This window comes from Callionymus lyra, chromosome 8 (assembly GCF_982586985.1).
Source record: "Callionymus lyra chromosome 8, fCalLyr1.hap1.1, whole genome shotgun sequence".
In the NCBI taxonomy this organism is placed as follows: domain Eukaryota; kingdom Metazoa; phylum Chordata; class Actinopteri; order Syngnathiformes; family Callionymidae; genus Callionymus; species Callionymus lyra.
In genome coordinates, this window is record NC_141825.1 from 15,394,172 (window position 1) to 15,415,402 (window position 21,231).

The 21,231-nt window shown below is 39.9% G+C and overlaps 1 protein-coding gene across 1 annotated transcript in view; it reads left to right on the forward strand.

Moving 5' to 3' along the window:
- The window catches only part of grm3 (glutamate receptor, metabotropic 3), a 49,517-nt gene that overhangs the window by 15,754 nt on the left and 12,532 nt on the right, over positions 1-21,231 (forward strand). The window contains exons 2-5 of the mRNA XM_087798222.1: positions 131-629; positions 3,349-3,492; positions 7,431-7,700; positions 7,797-8,394. Coding sequence (XP_087654348.1) covers positions 318-629; positions 3,349-3,492; positions 7,431-7,700; positions 7,797-8,394 — 1,324 coding nt within the window. The 5' untranslated portion in view covers positions 131-317. The remainder of the gene's footprint in view (positions 1-130; positions 630-3,348; positions 3,493-7,430; positions 7,701-7,796; positions 8,395-21,231) is intronic.

The window sequence follows — 21,231 nt, forward strand, 5'->3', positions numbered from 1 at the left end:
TTCTTCAGAGGAGCGGCTCCATTTTTCACCGGCGGCTCCGGCAGCACAAGCAATTTCTTTGGCACCTGGATTAAATTGAGTTATGCATCTATCTCTTCTTCTCCCCTCCCCTCTTCTCCCCTGTGTGCAGGACTGATGTCCAGATGCTGTGCTCGTCCATGTGTGGTCCAACTCCTCTCTCCCTGACCGTTTCATGGGCGTCAAACCGTCCGAAGCACCTGCAGCTTTTGCTTTACTCGCAATCGTCCCCCGTGACCCCTCACCCCCAACCTTTACCATAACCTTCCTCCGCTGGTCATCCGACACCCTCCCAGAACATGTTGCTCCAAGCTTTAGTCTTGGCGTTGATGTGTCAGGGCGTCCTGCTGTCGGTCGGAGACCCGCCTCAGTCCCGTCGGGAGATCCGGATCGAGGGCGACCTGGTGCTCGGCGGCCTGTTCCCGGTCCACGAGAAAGGAGCCGGAATCGAGGAGTGCGGGCGGGTGAACGAGGACCGGGGGATCCAGAGGTTGGAGGCCATGCTTTTTGCCATAGACCGGATCAACACGGATCCCTCCATACTGCCCGGCATCACCTTGGGGGTCCACATCCTGGACACCTGTTCTAGGGATACCTATGCACTGGAGCAGGTGAGTGACTATGATTGTTTGAGTACGGCTGAGCGGGCAGTCAGGTCAATGAAATCACTGGAATTTCTTTTGCCAAAAATCAATCAGGAATTAGAATAATTTTAAAGGCATTCAATCAGCAAACCACAGGCCTATTTTCTGTAAATATCATCCTTTTTTACTGTGACTATGACAGTGTAACTATGACACTGTAACAGAAAACATGCAAACTATACATTTTACTCCATATAAAATGTCTTTAATTCAATATTAGAAATCATAGTTGTTTTTTTTCGCCTTTACAGAATTAAGGTCGTCATTTTCAAAGCATTCCAACATTACGGCTTTTTAATGACGATCATTAGAAACTAACTAACTTATTGAACAGTTTCCAGCCGGTAATGTTGAGCTTAACAGACACTTACTAACTACACAAAAAACAACAAATATAGTAAGTAAGTAAGTAATATTTATTTATATAGCGCTTTTCGAGACCAGGGTCACAAAGCGCTTAAACAATCAAAACAATACTCAAAAAAGTACATACTTTAAAGATCAAGATAATACTGAGAACAACACAGGAGTTCGAGAAATTCAAGGAAAAGCCTGAACAAATACAAACGTCTTAAGGTGTTTCTTAAAGGAGTCAGTAGACATCAAGCGCAAAGAGAGAGGAAGATTGTTCCAAAGCTTAGGAGCAACAGCCTGAAAAGATTTCTCTCCTCTGGTCCTGAGCCGTGTGCGTGGAACCATAAGTAGATTCTGATCCACAGACCTCAGAGCCCGAGCTGGGGTGTAAGGCTGGATCAGATCACTGATGTAAGAAGGAGCCTGACCATGAATAGATCTGAAAGTAAGAACCAGAATTTTAAAGTTGATCCTGAAAGAAACTGGAAGCCAGTGAAGAGTTTTAAGGACCGGAGAAATGTGAGTTCTCCTACTTGAGTGGGTCAGAATTCTCGCTGCAGAGTTTTGTATCAACTGCAGACGAGACAGATCCTTCTTGTTAAGACATGAAAACAAACTGTTACAATAGTCCAGACGAGAAGAAACAAACGCATGGATTACAAGCTCCAGATCATGTTCCGACAACATTTTCCTAAGTTTAGAGATTTTTCTCAGTTGAAGGAAACAATTTCTGGTCAGTTTTCTGCAATGTCGAACAAGAGACATGTCTTTATCAAATACAACACCCAGGTTTCTCAGGCTTAGTTTGACAGACTGACCTAAGTCACCCAAATACTGACTCAACCCTGGAATCTTATCACCAGTGTTTCAGTTTTGTCCACATTTAGCTGTAAAGTGTTTTCACTCAGCCATTGTTTGATTTCGAGCAAAATATTAATTAATTAATAGAGGCTTTTTTGTTTGGGAACACACCTTCTTGGAACCTTGGCTCCTACAAAGGTTGACATCTGTTTTTGTGATTTAACCAAAAGGAACAATGTATTCATAAATGACAAGTTAAAAGTTTTTTTTTTGTTTTTTTTAATGAATATTACTTTTTGGACATTTAGGCTCCAAAAATAAAAAATGTATTTTGGCAAAAACTCGCTGTAATTAAAAGTCGCAGCCAGATTGTGCTCGCTTGGATCCAGTCAACATGTGAAAGTGTTTCAAAACACCTGAGAAAGACACATGGATAGTGTTTGGCAAAGTAGTGGCATAGTCAGTGCGAAATAAATGTTGAAATCTGAATTTGTTTTGTCCTGTTATTCATTAATATATTTATACATACTGCAATAGCAATGCATTTTTTGGATATAAGCCCATAGTTTTTATCCATTTACCCGATTGTCCTGAAATAATAATTTCCATGTTTTGTTTTTTCAGCCTTTGTTTTCGATTACATTTTTTACTTCGGTGCATCCCTAGGAAAGTTGTTGAAAGTTACTTTTTAAAATCTAATTGTAAAAATATAAATCTAATTGTACACATTTTGAAGATCCAATGATTTGGAAGGCACAAAAAATAATGACCAATCTGATATCTTTTTAGGGTTATATTTACCTCAAAATACATGTAAGCACTACAACTATAGTACTATTTCAGTTTCCAATGGCCTCATAACTTTAACTAATTGTTTATCATTTAATGAATTGTGTGTTGCTGTTCTCAATTATCATTATTTAACTTTCATTTTGTATTGTTTATGCTGTATTTATATCCTCACACTGCACTGATTAAGTTTGAAGATTTTCTTTTCTAAAAACACAAATGATCTTAGAGCATCTTTAAGTCTTAAATATCTTGTTTGTGTAATAAAGGGCGGCAGATTTTCATCAAACTGTGAATTTCAGGTAAAGTAAATGGACCTCGAAATTGATTTTCATCCCCAGTCGGTGGAGAATATTGCCAGAAGTAATATCAGCAAATATAACTTGATGAGAAATAGGGATAGAAGCTATTTGCGATTTTGGAAATGAACCGAAACTCCCGATGGGACAGTAATCGTCAACAGGAATATTACATTGTATTGCTGAGCTTGTTAAAGGTGATGAGTCTGGCGCACATCTTGATGGTGGCATCGTGAAATGGGTTCAGGTCTGTTACATATTTGGCACCAGACCTGGAATACGTTAGTATAATAGTGGCCCAGAGGGAGACCATTCACAAGCTGGCACGTGTGCTAAAAGTATGAACAGGGTCCCTTTGTGGGAATAAATAAGTCATAGAATCTTAATGTTACATTTTCTGTTTACTGGTTGAAAGAAATCCATCAAGTGATCGTGTTTTATAGGCTTTGGAGTTTGTCCGAGCTTCCCTCACCAAGGTGGACGACACAGAATTTATCTGCCCGGATGGATCGTACGCCATGCAGGATGACAGCCCGCTCGCCATTGCTGGGGTCATCGGAGGGTCCTTCAGCAGCGTCTCGATACAGGTAACAAGTTCCACCTGATTTAACCCCCGAGTCTTATTATCATTGCAATCACACGCCACTAATCTCGTCATTAGTGTTGATGTAACAAATAAAAAATTATTGTCACAGAAAATTATGTAATTTTTTTTCTTTCAAGCCTCAGCATGGATGGAAAATATGCATGAACCACCTATTTTGACCCTTAAATATATTGGATTTTCTGAAACTCCTGTGTTTGTCTCTGTGTTATCTTGAACTTTAAGGCATATATTTTATTGAGTATTGATTTTAATCTTTCAAGCGCTTTGTGACCCTGGTCTGGAAAAGCGCTATATAAATACAAATTAATTACTTACTTACTTCCATCTGACTCACAATTCTGATAGTTCAGGTTTCAGTTACTTTATATTTGAATCTTTCTGCCTTTGACCAATCACGAAAAAGTTAGTTTGGTCAAGATAATGACAAAAATTATTATTTTATTAAAATCACACACTATAGTGTTCCATGGGGCTCTAATATTCTTAACTAAAAAAAAACATATTTGTGTAGAAGACTTCTTGTAACTTGGTAAAACAAAATAGTATTTTTTTTTCAATTGGTTACCTTGTGCTTTAGGTTTTGAACATTTTTATAGATTTCCTTGTTTTCACATGTCTTCATGTACTGACCCTGTAACATTCTGAAAGCTCAGCTAAAGAAACATCATATGTGTACAAAGTACAACAGGTAATCTAATGATGATGATGATGATGATGATGATGATGATGATGATGAAGAGGATGATGATGATGATGATGATGATGATGAAGAGGATGATGATGATGATGATGTTGAAGGTTGGAAGAAGAGCATTAAGGTTAGGCAGGTGATTTGGGAAAATCAAGCTCGATTTTAAATTCAAAACTTCTTAACCACTTTCTTTAGACTTTCCCCAGAAGCAACACCGCCAGGGGCAAGTAAGTCTCAAGCTCATTCCTTCTAGGTCTAGAAAGTGGTTATTGAGAAAGGGGGAATTGTGAAATTAGAATGTTTAAATGTGTTTTTACAGTTCCTTTTGTTTTACAGGTGACTGAAATGTTTTATTTCAGTGTTCTAGATTTTAATGAATTGGTGAAAATTCAGGGTGTGGAACTGATTTTGAGAATTATAGTAAACCCTTCCTCCTTTTTATTAGTGGGGCATCATAAAGCTATGTTTTTTGCATTTGTTAAAAATCATGGTTGGATTAAATTGTTCTTCCAACCTGAATCAAAAGTTAAGGATGGATTTTAATTTTCTTTGTTTCCTGTGCTTTAATAACCTGGTTTTCTTTTGTACTCTTGAACATGTTTGCACTTTGTTATAAAAATTGTATAAATAAAATATATAAAAAAATAAAAAAAAAAGTTAAGGATGGAGGCGCAACAATAGTCTTTCTTGGCATCAGGAAGCTATTTTCCAAAACTTCTTTGGCCGAATGTTCGAAGTATGGTGTCCACTCAAGCCCGACGGTTCTATAATGCCAGTGTGTTTCTGAGACTTTCGCTGATGTATTCTTGTGTTTCTCCGGCTCTTGTAGCTCTTGTCACAGAGCTGGGTCATTTGCATAGTTTAGCATAAAACCTTCTTCTCCTTTACTCCTCTGTGACTGAACAAAAGCCTCCTATCAGTCCTTAAATCCCTAATCTCGGTCTCTCTGTCCTCTCCTCCTCCATCTCTTTCCCCTCACTCTCTTATTTTTATATTTTTTATTTCCCTCTCTCAGAGCGTAGCTTTGTTCCTCCTCTATGTGTTTTCATCTGTAATGTATGCATCTTTAGGCATTTCTCCGGGCTATTTGGGGAGAGCTCAATGTATGCTGACCTCAGCGCCTTCCTCTCCTCCTTAACAGAAATCTTTTCTCTCCTCCTGCCTGTTTTATCACACGTCAAAATTGTTAACCAGCAGTCAAACCGTTTCCCTCTCTTTTCCTCGGTTACACCTTGTGTTTTTTCTCCGAGCAAATATCTGTTGATGCTGATTACCTCTAAGGTGTTTACATCGCTCTTACCTTCAGAACATGTGTACTGTGTGTGTGTGTGTGTGAAAGTGTGTGACTTGCATTTCAAGCAGAAAAACACACAGCATCATTGCACTGCACCAGTTTTTTTTTTTTTCCTGAAGCTTTACATTTTTTTTTTCTCGAGCCATCTCTCATATTCAGCCCTTTCCGACAGCATGTTCCCCCTTCCCTCTAACTCGGTGGAGGAGAGCGGCTTTCATGAACAGAGGGAAAACTCTGGGCGTCCCTGCAGACACACTTCTTAGCAAGCGTTGGTCATTGGTCAGCGTCAGGTAATAGAGCCGTGCGGTCACATATCGCGGCGTGACCTTCCCTGACATTTAAGTCAACTGCCATTTTCCAAACCATAAAACCCGCCTAAATAGCCGCGCACGTTCGTGTCCATCACTGCAGGTTGGTTTTTATTTTTTGTGTAGACCTGTCCTTGGAGTGTGTGCATAACCGAGCGTGTACTCCAATCTTCCGCATTATTTTTCTAATGAGATGCTGACAAGTTGTCAAAACAGCTCGTCAACTGAAATATAGAAAAGCCCAGAGTGATGCTCTCCAGCTGGATTAAAGCGAGGCGAGAACAGAGCCGGAGCCGCGCAGTTTGTGTTTATTTGCGACCAGTATTTGACTATGTATCTTAGAAAGCCTTTGTGTTTGAGGCAAATACACTTCAGCTGCTTGTGTTGGTGTATGTGACCAAATTTGCAATGAGGGTGAACATGAGCGAAACCCCAATCAACAGTGAAAGGGAATATTATATGGACATTGGTAGACCCAGATGATGTCCATCACTAATGCATGAGTCAGTGATTTATTGAACTGTGTGTGTGTGTGTGTGTGTGTGTGTGTGTGTGTGTGTGTGTGTGTGTGTGTGTGTGTGTTTGTGTGTGTGTGTTTGTGTATGTGTATAACGGCTGTTCCTCGTGCTCTTCGTATGTCCCAAAAAAAAAACGTATTTTGCTTAAATACAAAATGAAAGCCTAATAATACCAACGTAAGCTTGTGTGTCCTTTTCCAAAATAATCCCATCATGCATGAAGTCATTTCATTCATCGTCAGCTACAAACAACCGTCTACATATGTCGGCATTTTTCTCCGATGATAGAAAATGCCACTAATTAAAGCAGGATTATCATTTCCTTTAGTCGACGTACATTTGAAATTCTGCCAGTCACTTTTCATCAAACTTTAATTACTTTCCCGAAGCTTGGCGCTCAAAGCAGAATGGTCTATGATACGGTACACACGTTAATAACTCTGCAATTTATGAATATTTCACATAAACAGGATTATTTATCTTCTGGTTGATATTATGAACGGAGGTTCCCCAAGTGTGTCCCCGAGCTCCGTGAACTATAATAAAGATCTGAGGGTTGTCTTTGTTTGCCATGTTCGGTATGTATTTATTATGTGCAATTCCTAAACTCTAGGGCGTTTTGAAGTAGATCACTGCCAAAAATGGCAAATAATCAAAGTAAATAGAAATAAACAATAATAATAATAAACATACATCTAGGGTTGCAACAGATGGTTAGAAGCGAAGAAGAAGAGACAGTACTACTAACAAGCCACTAAGGACTGAAGTTTGTGGGTTTGATTCTGAAGACTTAACTGTATGTTTCACAAATATCCAACAAACCAGTTTTTGACCAAAGACTTTACTTGGAAAGGGGCGTTTTGTCCTGCCCCCTGCTGGTTAGCTTTAGTATTATAAAAATAAGACAGAGCCACAATGGAAATATTGTAAAGTGACATGAAAACTAAAAAAACAAAAGTAAAAAAAAATTAAAAAGTTACTGCGATATGGTCAACAGTTTTAATTTGGTCACTCATTCCAACAAACCTATGAGTAAAAACCCCAAATGTTCATGTAGAACCCCATAGTGGAGAATTTCCCCCGACTTAACTCTTTGTCTCTCTACAGGTGGCCAACCTTCTCAGGCTCTTCCAGATCCCTCAGATAAGCTATGCGTCGACCAGTGCCAAACTCAGCGACAAGACCCGCTACGACTACTTCGCCCGCACCGTCCCGCCAGACTTCTACCAGGCCAAGGCCATGGCCGAAATCCTTCGCTTCTTTAACTGGACATACGTGTCCACCGTCGCATCTGAGGGGGATTACGGGGAAACTGGTATCGAGGCCTTCGAGCAGGAAGCTCGCATGAGGAACATCTGCATTGCTACATCAGAAAAGGTAAGTCAGTGACATCAGGTACATACTAGAACACAATTGAATTTTGATCACGAAGAATTAAAAGAAGTTTACCAATGACTTTTTTTTCCTTTCCAGGTGGGGAGATCCAATGCCAAGAAGTCCTACGAGTCTGTGATCCGTCAGCTCCTCCAAAAGCCAAACGCTCGTGTGGCCGTCCTTTTCCTGCGTAGCGACGATGCCAGGGAGCTGCTGGCAGCTGCTGCCCGGCTTAACGCCTCCTTCATCTGGGTTGCCAGTGACGGCTGGGGTGCCCAGGAAAGCATCGTCAAGGGAAACGAGGTCACAGCTGAAGGAGCCATCACGCTCGAGCTGGCAGCCAATCACGTGCCAGAGTTCAATCGCTACTTTCTCAGTCTAAACCCAGTCAAAAACCTCCGAAATCCATGGTTCAGGGAATTCTGGGAGCAGCGCTTTCAGTGCTCCTTTGAGGATGGAGCGGCCATCGGGGGGACGCTTCCCCCACCATGCGACAAGGACCTAGTCACGAACAAAAGTACTTTTGAACCAGAGTCCAAGATCATGTTTGTGGTGAACGCCGTGTACGCCATGGCATACGCTCTTCATAATATGCAACAGACTCTGTGCATCAACACCACGAAGTTGTGCGACAGCATGAAGGCCTTGGACGGACGCAGGCTCTACCGAGATTTCATCCTCAACGTCAGCTTCCCAGGTAAGAGACCAAGAGCGCGAGGGGGATGATGCCAGAGAGTTACATGGGTATTGCAGAGGACGCCGGCCTAGTTAGTAGTCCTCTCATGCACAGAAAGAAAAGCGCTGAAACAAATCCTCTTAATTTCAACGCATTGTCAGAGCAGCCAGCTATTGACAACTTGTACCCATGCGTAAAATGATAGGGCAGTACAAAGTTGCTCTGAGCAATAAGTTCTTGAGTTAATCCGTTAAACATATTCTTCTCTCTCGCACTAATGAGATTCTGTCTGTTTTATAATAGCTCCTATAGCCGGGCTGCTTGTTTCTCTGGGTTCTCTGTAGAGCTTGTAAATAAGAGAGAGGGGATTGGCATGACTGACAGATGGCGTACAAAGGAAGCGTTATAAATAAACTCCTGTGCTCAGGGACTGACACAGGTTTAGAGGTGCTTATTTCTCCACCAACCGTGACCAGAAGCAGACATCAAAACAGGCCGACAAACAGCACTAACAGGACAGATTTTCCACAGACGCTGGGGAGAGGGAACAGGCGGGAGGAAAAAAACATATCACATATGGAGGGGAGGCGGAAGGAAAACTCAAAGATTATGCTCAAAGACGAAAATGAGCAGATTTGTGGCAACGGTATATGCGTTTATCAGGATACTATAGCTCTGATTAAAGTCTTGGGTTTTCGAGACACTGCTGATCTTGACAATGGAAATATATATCTTGTGTGATTGAAACTCAAACGGTCTTTCTTGAAATTGGGATTCAGAAGAAAACAAATGTCTCAATCTTTATGATGATCAAATCCTTAAAATTATTGGGCATCATGTAAGAAGAATTTCATGGATTTACTACTAATATGTACGTGTGCACCCTCCAAGAACTTTTCCTTTGTACATCCCATCAACGTGGAATTCAGCGCTGAAGTCATCTTTTTCCACGCCTCTGTTTTAATAAGTAGTTCATATTAAATTACCCAGAACCTGGGATTTCATTCTTTGCTTTTAGAAAAAAAAAACAAGATGAAAACATGACTTAGAGTTTGATTAGATTAGATAGATTTTATTAAGCCCTCTTGAAATCCCGAGAGTTAACACTTACACTATTATTTTTATTGACATTGATCACATACTGATTTATATTATTTCAGGTGTGCTGCAGTGAAAATGATTTGATTTTCCAGACATGATTGTTAGCATGAATAGTTAAATCAAAGGCTTTTTAGAAACATCTTAAGATGAAGTTTAACAAGAAAAACAAATCAATAACTGATTGCCCTTAGCAGTGACGACGATGTTAAGATGGAATAATCTGCAGAACACAAGTATTACATTGATTTTAAGTGCCCGTTTACATACAGTTCACATACTCATCATGTGATGGTGCTTCTATAGAAATGTGTGTTTCAGGAGATATGCCTGATCACATGATTATGTGCTTTTTTCTAACCTGTTCAGCTACAATCTGATTGAACTGGCTGACATGATTGAGGCTTCATTCAACTGGCTTTGGTCGTTCGGGCGGCTCCTTCTAGGCTGCCCTGAGTGGTCTTAGTGTTTTGTTTTGAAAAAAATGAAGAATGCTGAGACTGTCGTAGAGTAGAGTTGAAGCCATCAGATGTAAGTAAGTAAGTAAAGGTTATTTGTAAAGCGCCTTTCTAGACCAGGGTCACAAGGCGCCCAAACAATCAAAAACAATAACAAACAACACAACATGCTTCTAAAAACAATGACAACATAAGACAAACACAGCAGCCCCAAAATAATTAAGAAAAAGCCTGCACAAATAAAATGTTTTGAATCTTAAGATGTTTTGAAGGAGTCAGTAGAGGAAGGTCGTTCCAAAGCTTAGGAGCAACAGCCTGGAAGGATTTCTCTCCTCTGGTCCTGAACCGTGTGCGTGAAACCATCAGTAGATTCTGATCCACAGACCTCAGAGCCCGAGCTGGGGTGTAAGGCTGGATCAGATCACTGATGTAAGGAGGAGCCTGACCATGAATAGATCTGAAAGTAAGAACCAGAATATCAAAATTGATTCTGAAAGAACTGGCAGCCAATGCAGAGTTTTAAGGATCAGGAAAATGTGAGTCCTCCTACGAGAGGTGCAATTCCTTTTTTTAAAGCATCGTTACAAGAGGTACATTACAGATGAGCAGTATGGGCATGTATTTGGATGTTTTTAAGGGTGTCTTTAAGACGACGGGGACAAAGTAAATGACTTCTGACATGCAGACATTCATTTCTGCCAATTACTCCAAAAAGACAAAGAAATAATACTCCTATCCCTCAGTCGACATGAGGGTGAGTAGAAAATGAGTGAAATTTCAAATTTGGTTTAACTATAACTTTAACCTTTGTCACCATAGGTGATGTGGATCTGGCTGTAATGGTTCTGTTTGTCGTCTAGCAAAAGTTCTCGTAAGAGAAGTATTACTATTTTTTATACGGCTCACATTGGTCTTGTCTGTCAATCGCAGGATGCTGATGTTATTGTACTTCGACATTGTTCTTGCTGTGCTCAATAGACTGCCCTCAATACATAAGAAACAAAATAGAGGGTACTGGCCAACAGTAGACATTCATAAATCTATAGCCTCATTCTACATCTATAAATTAGGTAGTAAACATTATAGTGTTTTTGTCACTGATGTTTTAACTTTCCAAAGTTTTATTCTTAAGCCTGATTCGCACAGGATAAGTATCACCTGTGAATCAAAGGTGCTTTGTAATCATTGCCGAGAATGTCTGAGATTTAATCCTGTGCGAAATCACCATGTCTGTGATTTGTAATGTAATAATTCCACCGCAAATTACCTACTGTATTTCTCCTAACACAGGTGTCAGGTGATAATACTAGTCCAGTGCGAATCTGCATCCTGGTGTTTATTATGGTTATGGCGCACATTTCCATCTGCCTTGTTTATGCTACCTTTCTCTTTCTGCATCTATACGCTCCCACACGTATGGTTGTGCACCATAGATTGAAAATATTCTTTGGTGTCGGGCCTCGCCCCATAAAGATATTAAATTGAGTGTCTTTTCTCGAGTCTAGTGCCTACTTGTGCATTTACTCTTCGGAGCGCGAGGTACAACGGTCGCAGCCATATTGTCATTGCCTGAAGTAGAATAGGATGTGACGACAAATCCGTCCTTAATGTCAGTAAAACATACTTTGTTACAGAAGTCGCTTATCCCGTGCAAACGTACTTGAAATAACACAGAGGTAGGAGGTTATTAACAAATCACCAAAGGTCCACAGGTAAAACTAATCCCAAGGAATAACATCGATCATTGAAATATTTAATATGTAAGATATTATGGATTCACCGAAGAAAATATTGCACATCCGTAGTAAAGACAATGAAATTACAGTCTTAGTCTGACTTTATATGATCTGCATTATTGAGATCATTATTTTAATGTTGGAATAAATGAAATATCTCTTTGTCTTAATATACTATTATACCAAGGGCCCACAAAGAGTTATAACTTGTACATTATTATAGTAAGGTAAAGTTGGTAGTTTTGGATTTCTTTTTATTTCGTATTCTGCGTTAAACTAACATTGATCACATTGTGTATTATTTAAACACATAATTAATCCTAAATCCTCAGTTAAAACACAATGAAGTTCAATTTGTCACGATACATTAAATACAAAGCACAAAATATTATAAATAAATCAACAGTTCTAAAATGTAGCATTATGCTTTTTTTAGTGTTTCAGTTGTCTTGGTTACCCTTAATTTGTGTTTTTGGTTTTGGCCAAAAATTTTCATTTTGGTTCATTCCCAATATTAAATGATGATGCATTCATTCAAGAGTATCCATTTTGACGTTGAGCTATAGAGATAAAAAGCGTATAATTCAGTTCAACGTCTTCATTCTAACATGTTTCAAAGCATCCCGAATGAATTTGGTTTCCAAAGATTCCTTCTTGAAGTTCTGCCATCATCACATTTTACGGATATCCTCCCTCAATAATGGCTCCTGTCTCTCAGAAGGATTTGGACGTCCTCTGAGCAAACAGAGAGGCGTTAGCACCCCCATGACTTTATGCTATCAATCAGGAGCACATCCCATCGTCAACTACCCACTCGCTCCCTCCTCGACGGCTGCCATAAGACAGGTGTTCGCCCGACACTGAGAGTATGAACAGGGATCTATAGCTCTTTATTGCTCAGACCTGGGACATTAGGGACGGCTTCAAGCAGAGTTGATATCAGCGCCACAGACCAGGGTGGTTTTCGAAAGTTGTTGACGTCTGTTTCGTATACATGATTCTATGTCTCTCCGGGGAGGAAGAAAAGATGTGAGATGAGGTTGAATGTGGGGTATAAATACTGCAGCATCACCATCCGCAGTGCTCACTGTCTGAACTGTAGCACCACGTATGAAGCTATGGTCCACATCTCCACGTGTTGTGGTGGAAAACCTCCTAAAAAAAAAAAACGACATGACCTCCTTGCACAATGGATGAAAGCCTGTTTTTTGTTTTTGTTTTGTGTCGCTGACATTGGTGAACTGAGGCTGCATTTCATGTTAGGAGTGTTTCTACACGCGGCACCCCCTAATCCGGTCTCGCTAGTTGCTATGGTAATGAAGTCGACACTATTGCCATTTGTTGAACTGATCTGGTTGATGGTGGATACTGGTCCCTTCCAACCAAACACTGGGGCGCATTTTCCTGCATTTAAATGAGGCAATTCTAACAAAAAAATCACACTCATCCTTCGCACACTGTAGACAAACATGTGCGAAACTGTTTTTTTTCAGAGCGGCAGCTTGAAAAGCTTTCTTTTTTTTTTCCAGTATAAAATCGCAGACACCCACAACCCACACACTTCTTCTAGCCATCATTCAACTCTCACCCACCCACCTCCCTGATCTGCAGCGAGCGGATCAGTATATAAACACACATGCACAGTGTCTTTGTGCAACTACAAGTGATGGTTGTGATACACCCTTTTTTCTCCCCTGTTTCGGTCTATCTAAGTATTGATCTGAGGGCTGGCGTGTTTTTAAGGGGTGAGGTGGTGTTACCGAGGACTGAGGGTGGGGCGGCGCGGGGTAGGGGGGGTTCAGGCATCACATCAGTGAATGTCCTCACAAATATAGAAGTGTGTGTGATATTTCTGTGTTAGCAGAGGCGGTGTGCCTTCGGGGGCCATATTGAGCGGGGAGCTTACTGCAACGTTTAGATTCAAGAGAACAACCGTCACTACTTTTTCACGGTCTCTTCTGTCACTCTCTTGTCTTCCAGTCTTCTTCCACCTGCTACTCGTCAGCTCCCAACGTCTCACCGTCTCCCTTTCCCAACCCAAAAAAAAAAAGAGTTTCTATTCTCCCCTCATTCAAAAACAGCACATACCACTCAGACATCACAAGGTTGCTCTCCTGCCTCCACCCCCTCTCTGCACCAGTCTGCTCATCCCTCCATCCATCCTTCACATTTTCACATTGTTTGGTTCAACAAAAGCTTTTTTTTTTTCTCTCTCTGCCAAACCATGAATTCTCATGATGACAAAGTGATGACAAACAGTTGTTTTGCACATATTTAATCTCAGACTTTAATACAAAACCTCAATTTTTATTTACGTTTCATTCAAATAAAGTTCATTTTATTATTTCATCCTTAAGATAATGCTTGTTTTAACCTTCTAAGATAGTTTTTCCAGTGTTTTAATTCATTTAAATTCTTTAATTTTGGGTTTTGGATAAGGAGGACCTTATGGGTATGATTATTAAGATATTACCTTTATCCATAATTGATTGGTTTAATTTTTCAACTGTCACTCGCAGAATTTATATTTATATAAGGAATGTTTTTCACTAGAGTCGGTTTGTGTCACAACGAGAAAATCGAAATTGGAGAAATTATGACATTGCAGTAACAATATTCCGACATTGGGGGGAGCCAGAAACGACATTTTCGAACTAACGTATTGGTGCTATAACTAGACTTAACTTAAAGTAAGATATGTCCTTGTACATCAACTATTGTCTAGTGTATGTTGTTATACAACTTCTAGATGGTGTGAATAGTGTCTGTATATGGGGCTTTAAGTTAAAAAAGGAGGGGATCACACAACACTAACCCAGACCCGGATCGAAGTCTTTTTTGCTCGGAAATCCTTGATATCGTCAATAACTGTCAAACTCAAAGGTGAAACTATTTAAGCAGTTTGAGTCGTGTGCTAAACAAATTTACTTTTCACCTAAAAGATTAATTCTTGATTAATTTTACTTGATTCATTAATTTGATTGATTAGCTCTTATTATAAGTCTCTGCCTGACATCCATGATCTCTGTCCTTTATTTCATGTTGAACACTGTGACCAAATACATGAACCTACTTTGGTTTTGAGAAAAGAGTCCAGCCATGCCACTTAAAATGAGGTAGGAGTCGGAATTGGCCCCCGTGGCCATGAGTTTGACACCTGTGCTGTTCGATATAGGATACGTGGAAAGGGTGGATTTTATCATGGAATCATCAAAACTCAGACCGATTTCACGCAGTTTTCAGTTTTCTGTGAGGACAAGGAAACACACATATTAGCGATTTAATCGGAGTATTCAAGGACTTTTTTTACGCTTTAATGTGACCCGTTAACATCCAAATGTGTTGGATTTGTTAATGTTGGGTCGATATCGTCTCTGTGAGTGAGGGGGATGGTTATCTGTATCAGCCTCTACTAAAGTGGAGTCAGTAGGAACATGGACATGGAAAAGTGGTATCAAGCCAATCATAGGCTTTTTGGATCAGGTTGAAAGCAAAGGTATCGTCCTCTCGAACATCCTTCAGGGACATCCATTTATTTTGAAAGAAGTCCAGCTTTTCGCCGTTACTGTCGTCCGACCGGTCTTTTTTTTGCTTCCGCCCTCTTATCTGCTCTCTCTTTCACACACATTTTCGGCCATCGCCTCTCTTGTCACTTCTCTCCTTTCTTCGCTCTTATCTTGTCTCTTGGCTCATCCTCCCTCTCAGCACCTTCAGCTTTCTGTCTCTTTATCTTGTCTATCTCACTACCTTCCTCTCAGTCAAGCTTCAGCTCTTTGCCGCTTCACATCTCAACCTAGATGTGTGACCTGTGTTTTCCCTCGCCTGCTGCTCCTCTGTGTCCTGTTGCTCTGTGCACCGTCCCCCGAGGACTGAATCTGCAGGGAGACAGATAAAAACCAATGTCATCTATTTGTGCGTACATTTGTGACACATGATTGCAGCCCCATGTCTATATTTGTAAATGCTCAGGTGTGGGTTTATGTCCCTTTACACTCATGCTGTTAGACCCAGATGTTGCACCAACAACACACTGTTATTAGGAGTATCTAACTCAATAGTACAGTATCTGTAACAAATATTTATATATTGTAGTTGATATAGAGTTGATTTTGGCTCGGTTTAATTATCGTGGAATCATAAGAATGTCTTGTTATATAAATCTATTAGCGAAAAATCCTTTAACAGTGATCCAAGGTTTCAGAATCTTCTCTTTTTCTTAAGAAACCACATTTTTTCTGTTAAGGCTGAAAGAGAAAAAAGTAGAAACAGGATCATATGATGTAATATGATTAGCAAGAAGTAACAGACTTTGGCCGTGTGACCCCAACGGAAGAGCATTATGTCTTGACACTGGCGGTGACGAAGTCTGCAGAAATGCTCGACTCGAATTAAATTCAGTTTATAGCAGAGTTATCGTAATGCGCTTCACTGTTCAAACCACAGTTGATAAGAGGAAAGAAAAAGTAGGTCCCGACGAATCACTAGCACTTGGCGAAAGTGGCGAGGAGAAACTTCCTTTCAACAGGCAGAAACCTCGAGCAGAACCGGACTCAGTGTGGACGGCTTTTTGCTGTGGAGGGGAGAAAGAGAGAAAAGGAAGACGAGGAGATTAGGTAGAACGGAAGAGGGTGACGACGAAGACAATCTTCCTGATTGAACTTGGGCTGAGCTTCATATCAGTTCAAACTGCTTTGGCTTTGTTTTGTAGAGACTTTGATCAGGTGAGTGATGCAAGTTTGGCTATAGAACTGCACTTCCTTAATTAGTAGGAGGATCCATGACTGGGTTCCCTCAGAAGCTGCGGTGATGCTTCCATGATGGAGGTGGTAGTCTAATAGTCTGGTTACATTTCTAGGCAGATTAAAGGGAAATGTAAAATACCCGAATTATTGCTGGATAAGTTTGGAATATGTCTACCATTAAGATATCAGTTGTGTGTATCCTCCATAGTGAAGAACAAAAATGTTTGTTGTAATTGGTATTTTGTGTCAGGTAAATTTTAGGACGGATTAATACTTAATTGTGAATTATTTAATAATGTTTCATTGTAATTGTAAGTTTACATGTACGCTTTTGAGTCGGCTTTTACCCTCAACTTATGCTATTACCTAACTAATATTTTCATTAAAGGTATTTTTAGCATTCCTTTTATTATATATTTAAAAATATCTCATGCCACACAAAATGTTGGATGTGAGGGTGAGTGTGTGTACTTGAAGGTGTGTGTGTATGTGTGTGTAATGTTATGATGTGGGAATGGGGGTATTCTTAACCTCTTAACCTTGTAATTGAAATGCATTTTGAAATTGTTTCTAATTAATTGTATGTACCATCTACCTGCTCAGGGACTACGGGTGGAAAAAAGCAATTTGCTAGAACCTGGTGCAATGCATCTCTCCTTGTTCATCCAGGGTTAATGTTTTATTGTGCGCTGTTCAAATAAAGAAATAATAAAATAATAATATGATCTTAATACTATATACTATATATACAATATGTATATATACAATATGTTTTGCTTTAAAAAACAGTATATATATATATCTATATATATATAGATACAGTATATATACTGTATAAATAACAATTGTGCTTCCGTTGAACAGGCCACTCTAAAAGGCTTACATAATTTGGCTAATACAAAGACACTGTTTAGTTTATATGTTGACCATTAAGGTTTGATGAAGCTGATTTAATCTGTTGTATGAAAAATAACATCTGTAAAGTAAAACTGTTTTTTGACTCATAATCAAATGTCAATTTATCAAATGAGACATAGAATAATGTTTCACGAATTCCTATGAATGACTAACAATAAAAAATAGCAGTTTAATGAACATTATTCACTCACCATGGCGGCGTCATAGCTCAGTTGATAGAATGGTTGGCTTGAGGCAGGAGGGGTTGCGGGTCCAATCCCAGCTCCGGATAAGATTGTGTCCCTGAGCAAGACGCTTCACCCCAATTGCTCCTGATGGTTGAGCTGGCACAATATAAGTAAGAGCCATTCACCACTATTTTAGTCGTCACACATTTCGTCAACTGCACTTGGTCAGAGAGTGTCCATCGTTGAAGGTCCTGGACCCGCCATATCAGCACTCGGTCTCGGTAGCCTTGTCGACCTAGCTTGATACTCTTCCTTAATAAGACTCCGTCGTGTCAGCAAGGTCGTTGTTGGTTATTGGGAGGAACCCACAAGTCTCATGGGTCCGAGAGCAGACTCTTCTCAGTTAAAGCGAAAGTCAAGGACGAACCCATCCCCTTTTTTAAATAGGTCTGTGGGCTTAATCTGTTATCTCTTTAGTCTACATTACACACAGTTACCGCGTTCAGCTAATTAGGCTTCTACACACAAGCAAGCATCTAATAAGGTGCAGTTATGATAATCAGCCAGTGGCCAAGTGTTTCTGTGTTAGCAAACGATGGGGGGACGGCGGCGGCGGGGGGGCGCTCATTTCCCAGCTCCCGTATAGGCAGTAGTTTATTATCTGCCAACTTTGCAATATAATGGATTAATATCTAATCTCCGTCTGAAGATGTTATCAGCACATTTTTTATTGGAATCATATTCATTTAGCTGTCACCAAAAACATTTAGCCCCCGAATCCAATGAAGACTTGACACATAAAATTTCCTGTGACAGAGAGAGACGGTGGAGATAAAGCGCTTTGCTGTCTTTGTGATTTATGGATTTCATAAAGCTCAACCCCCGTCTGCTCTTACCTGCCACACCATTCTTGGTGTGGACGCGCACACACATACACACTCATGGACGTGAACAAATGGCACTAATGGACTGCTCAGTGCGTCAATGTGGTCAGTAAAGCCCCCCCCCCACACACACACACACACTGTCTCAGAAGAGACACGTTTGCACTATAAAATAAATGGTTTCGTCTTCCGAGTTTGCGTGGTGGAAAGCAATTAAAGCAGAATATTGTTTAACAGATTGAGGTGATGAATGTCCGCTCCCACCTCTAATGCCACAAGTCCCATCATGCACTGCATCAGTGGAACATAATGATGATAATAATAATAATACATTTTACAGGTTACAGCCTTGAAGGTGACAGGAATCAAATTCTTTTTTTATCTTGTGATACTTTACGTATCTCATGATCATGCGGATTCTCGAAGTACCACTCGCCACATTTACACGAGGAAAAGGTCAATATTATGGGCTGGGTGCGTCTTATCAGCGGGAATTTTTCATTTAGGAATGAACGGAAATGAAGATGTTCTTTCTATCTTAACAAGAAATGGTATTATTCTTGAGCAGGAGAAACCTAATCAGGATACTTAAAGCAGAGAAACTAAGCCGTTGACACTATTTGGACGTAAAGGAAGTGATTCACTTTATTGACAAGCAACTAACAGGCCTTGGTTTCAGGTGGATTTTTGGAAAATGTTTGTTTCAGAGCTTGATCCTGTGGGTAATCCTGTGCGACGAATGCAGTTCTTTAAGTCATTCTCATTCAATTTTCAATAACTATTCCAGCTCCATCTTCTTCGGCTTCAATAATAAACATTATGTTTAATCACAGACAACAGACTCTTCACTGGCTTCCAGTTTCTTTCAGGATCAACTTTAAAATTCTGGTTCTTACTTTCAGAGCTATTCATGGTCAGACTCCTCCTTACATCACTGATCTGATCCAGCCTTACACCCCAGCTCGGGCTCTGAGGTCTGTGGATCAGAATCTACTTATGGTTCCACGCACACGGCTCAGGACCAGAGGAGAGAAATCTTTTCAGGCTGTTGCTCCTAAGCTTTGGAACGATCTTCCTCTCTCTTTGCGCTTGATGGATCTACTGACTCCTTTAAGAAACATCTTAAGACGTTTCTATTTGTTCAGGCTTTTCCTTGATTTTCTGGAACTCCTGTGTTGTTCTCAGTATTATCTTGATCTTTAAAGTATGTACTTTTTTTAATATTGTTTTGATTGTTAAAGCGCTTTGTGACCCTGGTCTGGAAAAGCGCTATATAAATAAAGATTACTTACTTACTTACTTACTTACTTTCAATGATAATAATGGCTCTTACTTTGGACATAAAGGAAGTAAAGTAGCTTTATCAAATCTTACTCAAAGTGCTTTTTTTTGACACTAGGTGACATTATTCATTCACTCCATACTCCATAGTAGGAACTACTATTGTAGCCACAGCTGCCCTGGGGTTGACCAGCACCACACATTCACTGTCCCTCAACATTCACTCAGGCGAGGTGGGTGAATGTCTTGCCCAAGGACACAACGACAGCTGCACATGCAGCATGCCGGGATTCAAACCCCGACCTCTCGATCATAGGACAACCCGCTCTACCATCTGCGCCACTCTTGCTTCATGATTTGACAAAGTGATGTTATTTGTTGTTTCTTGGGTTTTTATTAGTTCGAGACGACCCGTTACCATGCCGACGTGAACACGCTTTAAGATGGAACGAAGTCATCTAGTGGCTAAACTAAAAAAAACAGCTACGAACATTAACTACATGACAACAAAAACATGTGTTCGGTGAAAAGAACTAGTCGACCATCACCACTGGAGAATATCCCTGGTTATTTTAGGCTTAAGTGTGTCAAAATAATGCAAGATGTTAATGTCATGAAATACGAATATCTCGTGAACAAGTATCACAAAATAAATAAATGACATTCATGTCACTTCCGCGGCTCCGTATTAAGGCGCCTTTATGTTAGATTTACATGGTTGTTTCGAGCCAAAGAGAGTTCATGAGCAGTAAATAGGTGTTAAAATGAACACTTATAATGTAATACAAGACCGCACACAATGTTACTAAAACATTTTAACTCAGTCCAAATCATCAACCCAACAAAACTAAATGTATTATATTTTAGAGAGAATATTACTTGTACTTCCTTACATTTACTGAAGAGGAAGTTAATACAAAATAACATAAACATACCCATCTTTCATCAGATAGCCCACCATCTTTTTTGGAGTCAGTGGTTTTATCTGAACATCTTTAACAGATTTTATTTATTTGTTTTATACTTTTTTTTTCTTTTTGGTTTTTCTGTAAATGTGGGTCTTTTTGTCAGATTGTTTGTGAAATGTTACTTTTATAAGTATGTTCCAGCTTCTATATCTATAATAATAATAAAGCTAAATAAATGATAACATTTGATGTGATAATCGTTATGCCTTAAAAAAAAAATCAGACTAAGTCTAAGACTAAGACGATAAGCGGAGAAAAAATTAGACCTGATTTTGCACTAGGCCTTGAGTTCTCAATGGTCCTCAATATTCGCGATTGTCTACTACACAATCATTACTATTTTGTGGGGAGAAATATAGTTCAAAATAACCATCTTGGATCCAGGACCAGGACCAGGAAAAGAGGATTGCCAACTCAGGATCTCAGATGTTCCTGCACCCCTTGAATGCAGCAGTGTTCCCTGCATGCTTCAGCTAACCCTTTCCTCTGAGATTAGCAGCTTTTCCAGAATGAGCTTTATCGTAGTGCAACAGCCTCCTTCAATAAGATCCTTCCTTCAACTGATCTTTTATAACAAGAATATTGTTCTCCCCTCTTATGTCTTAC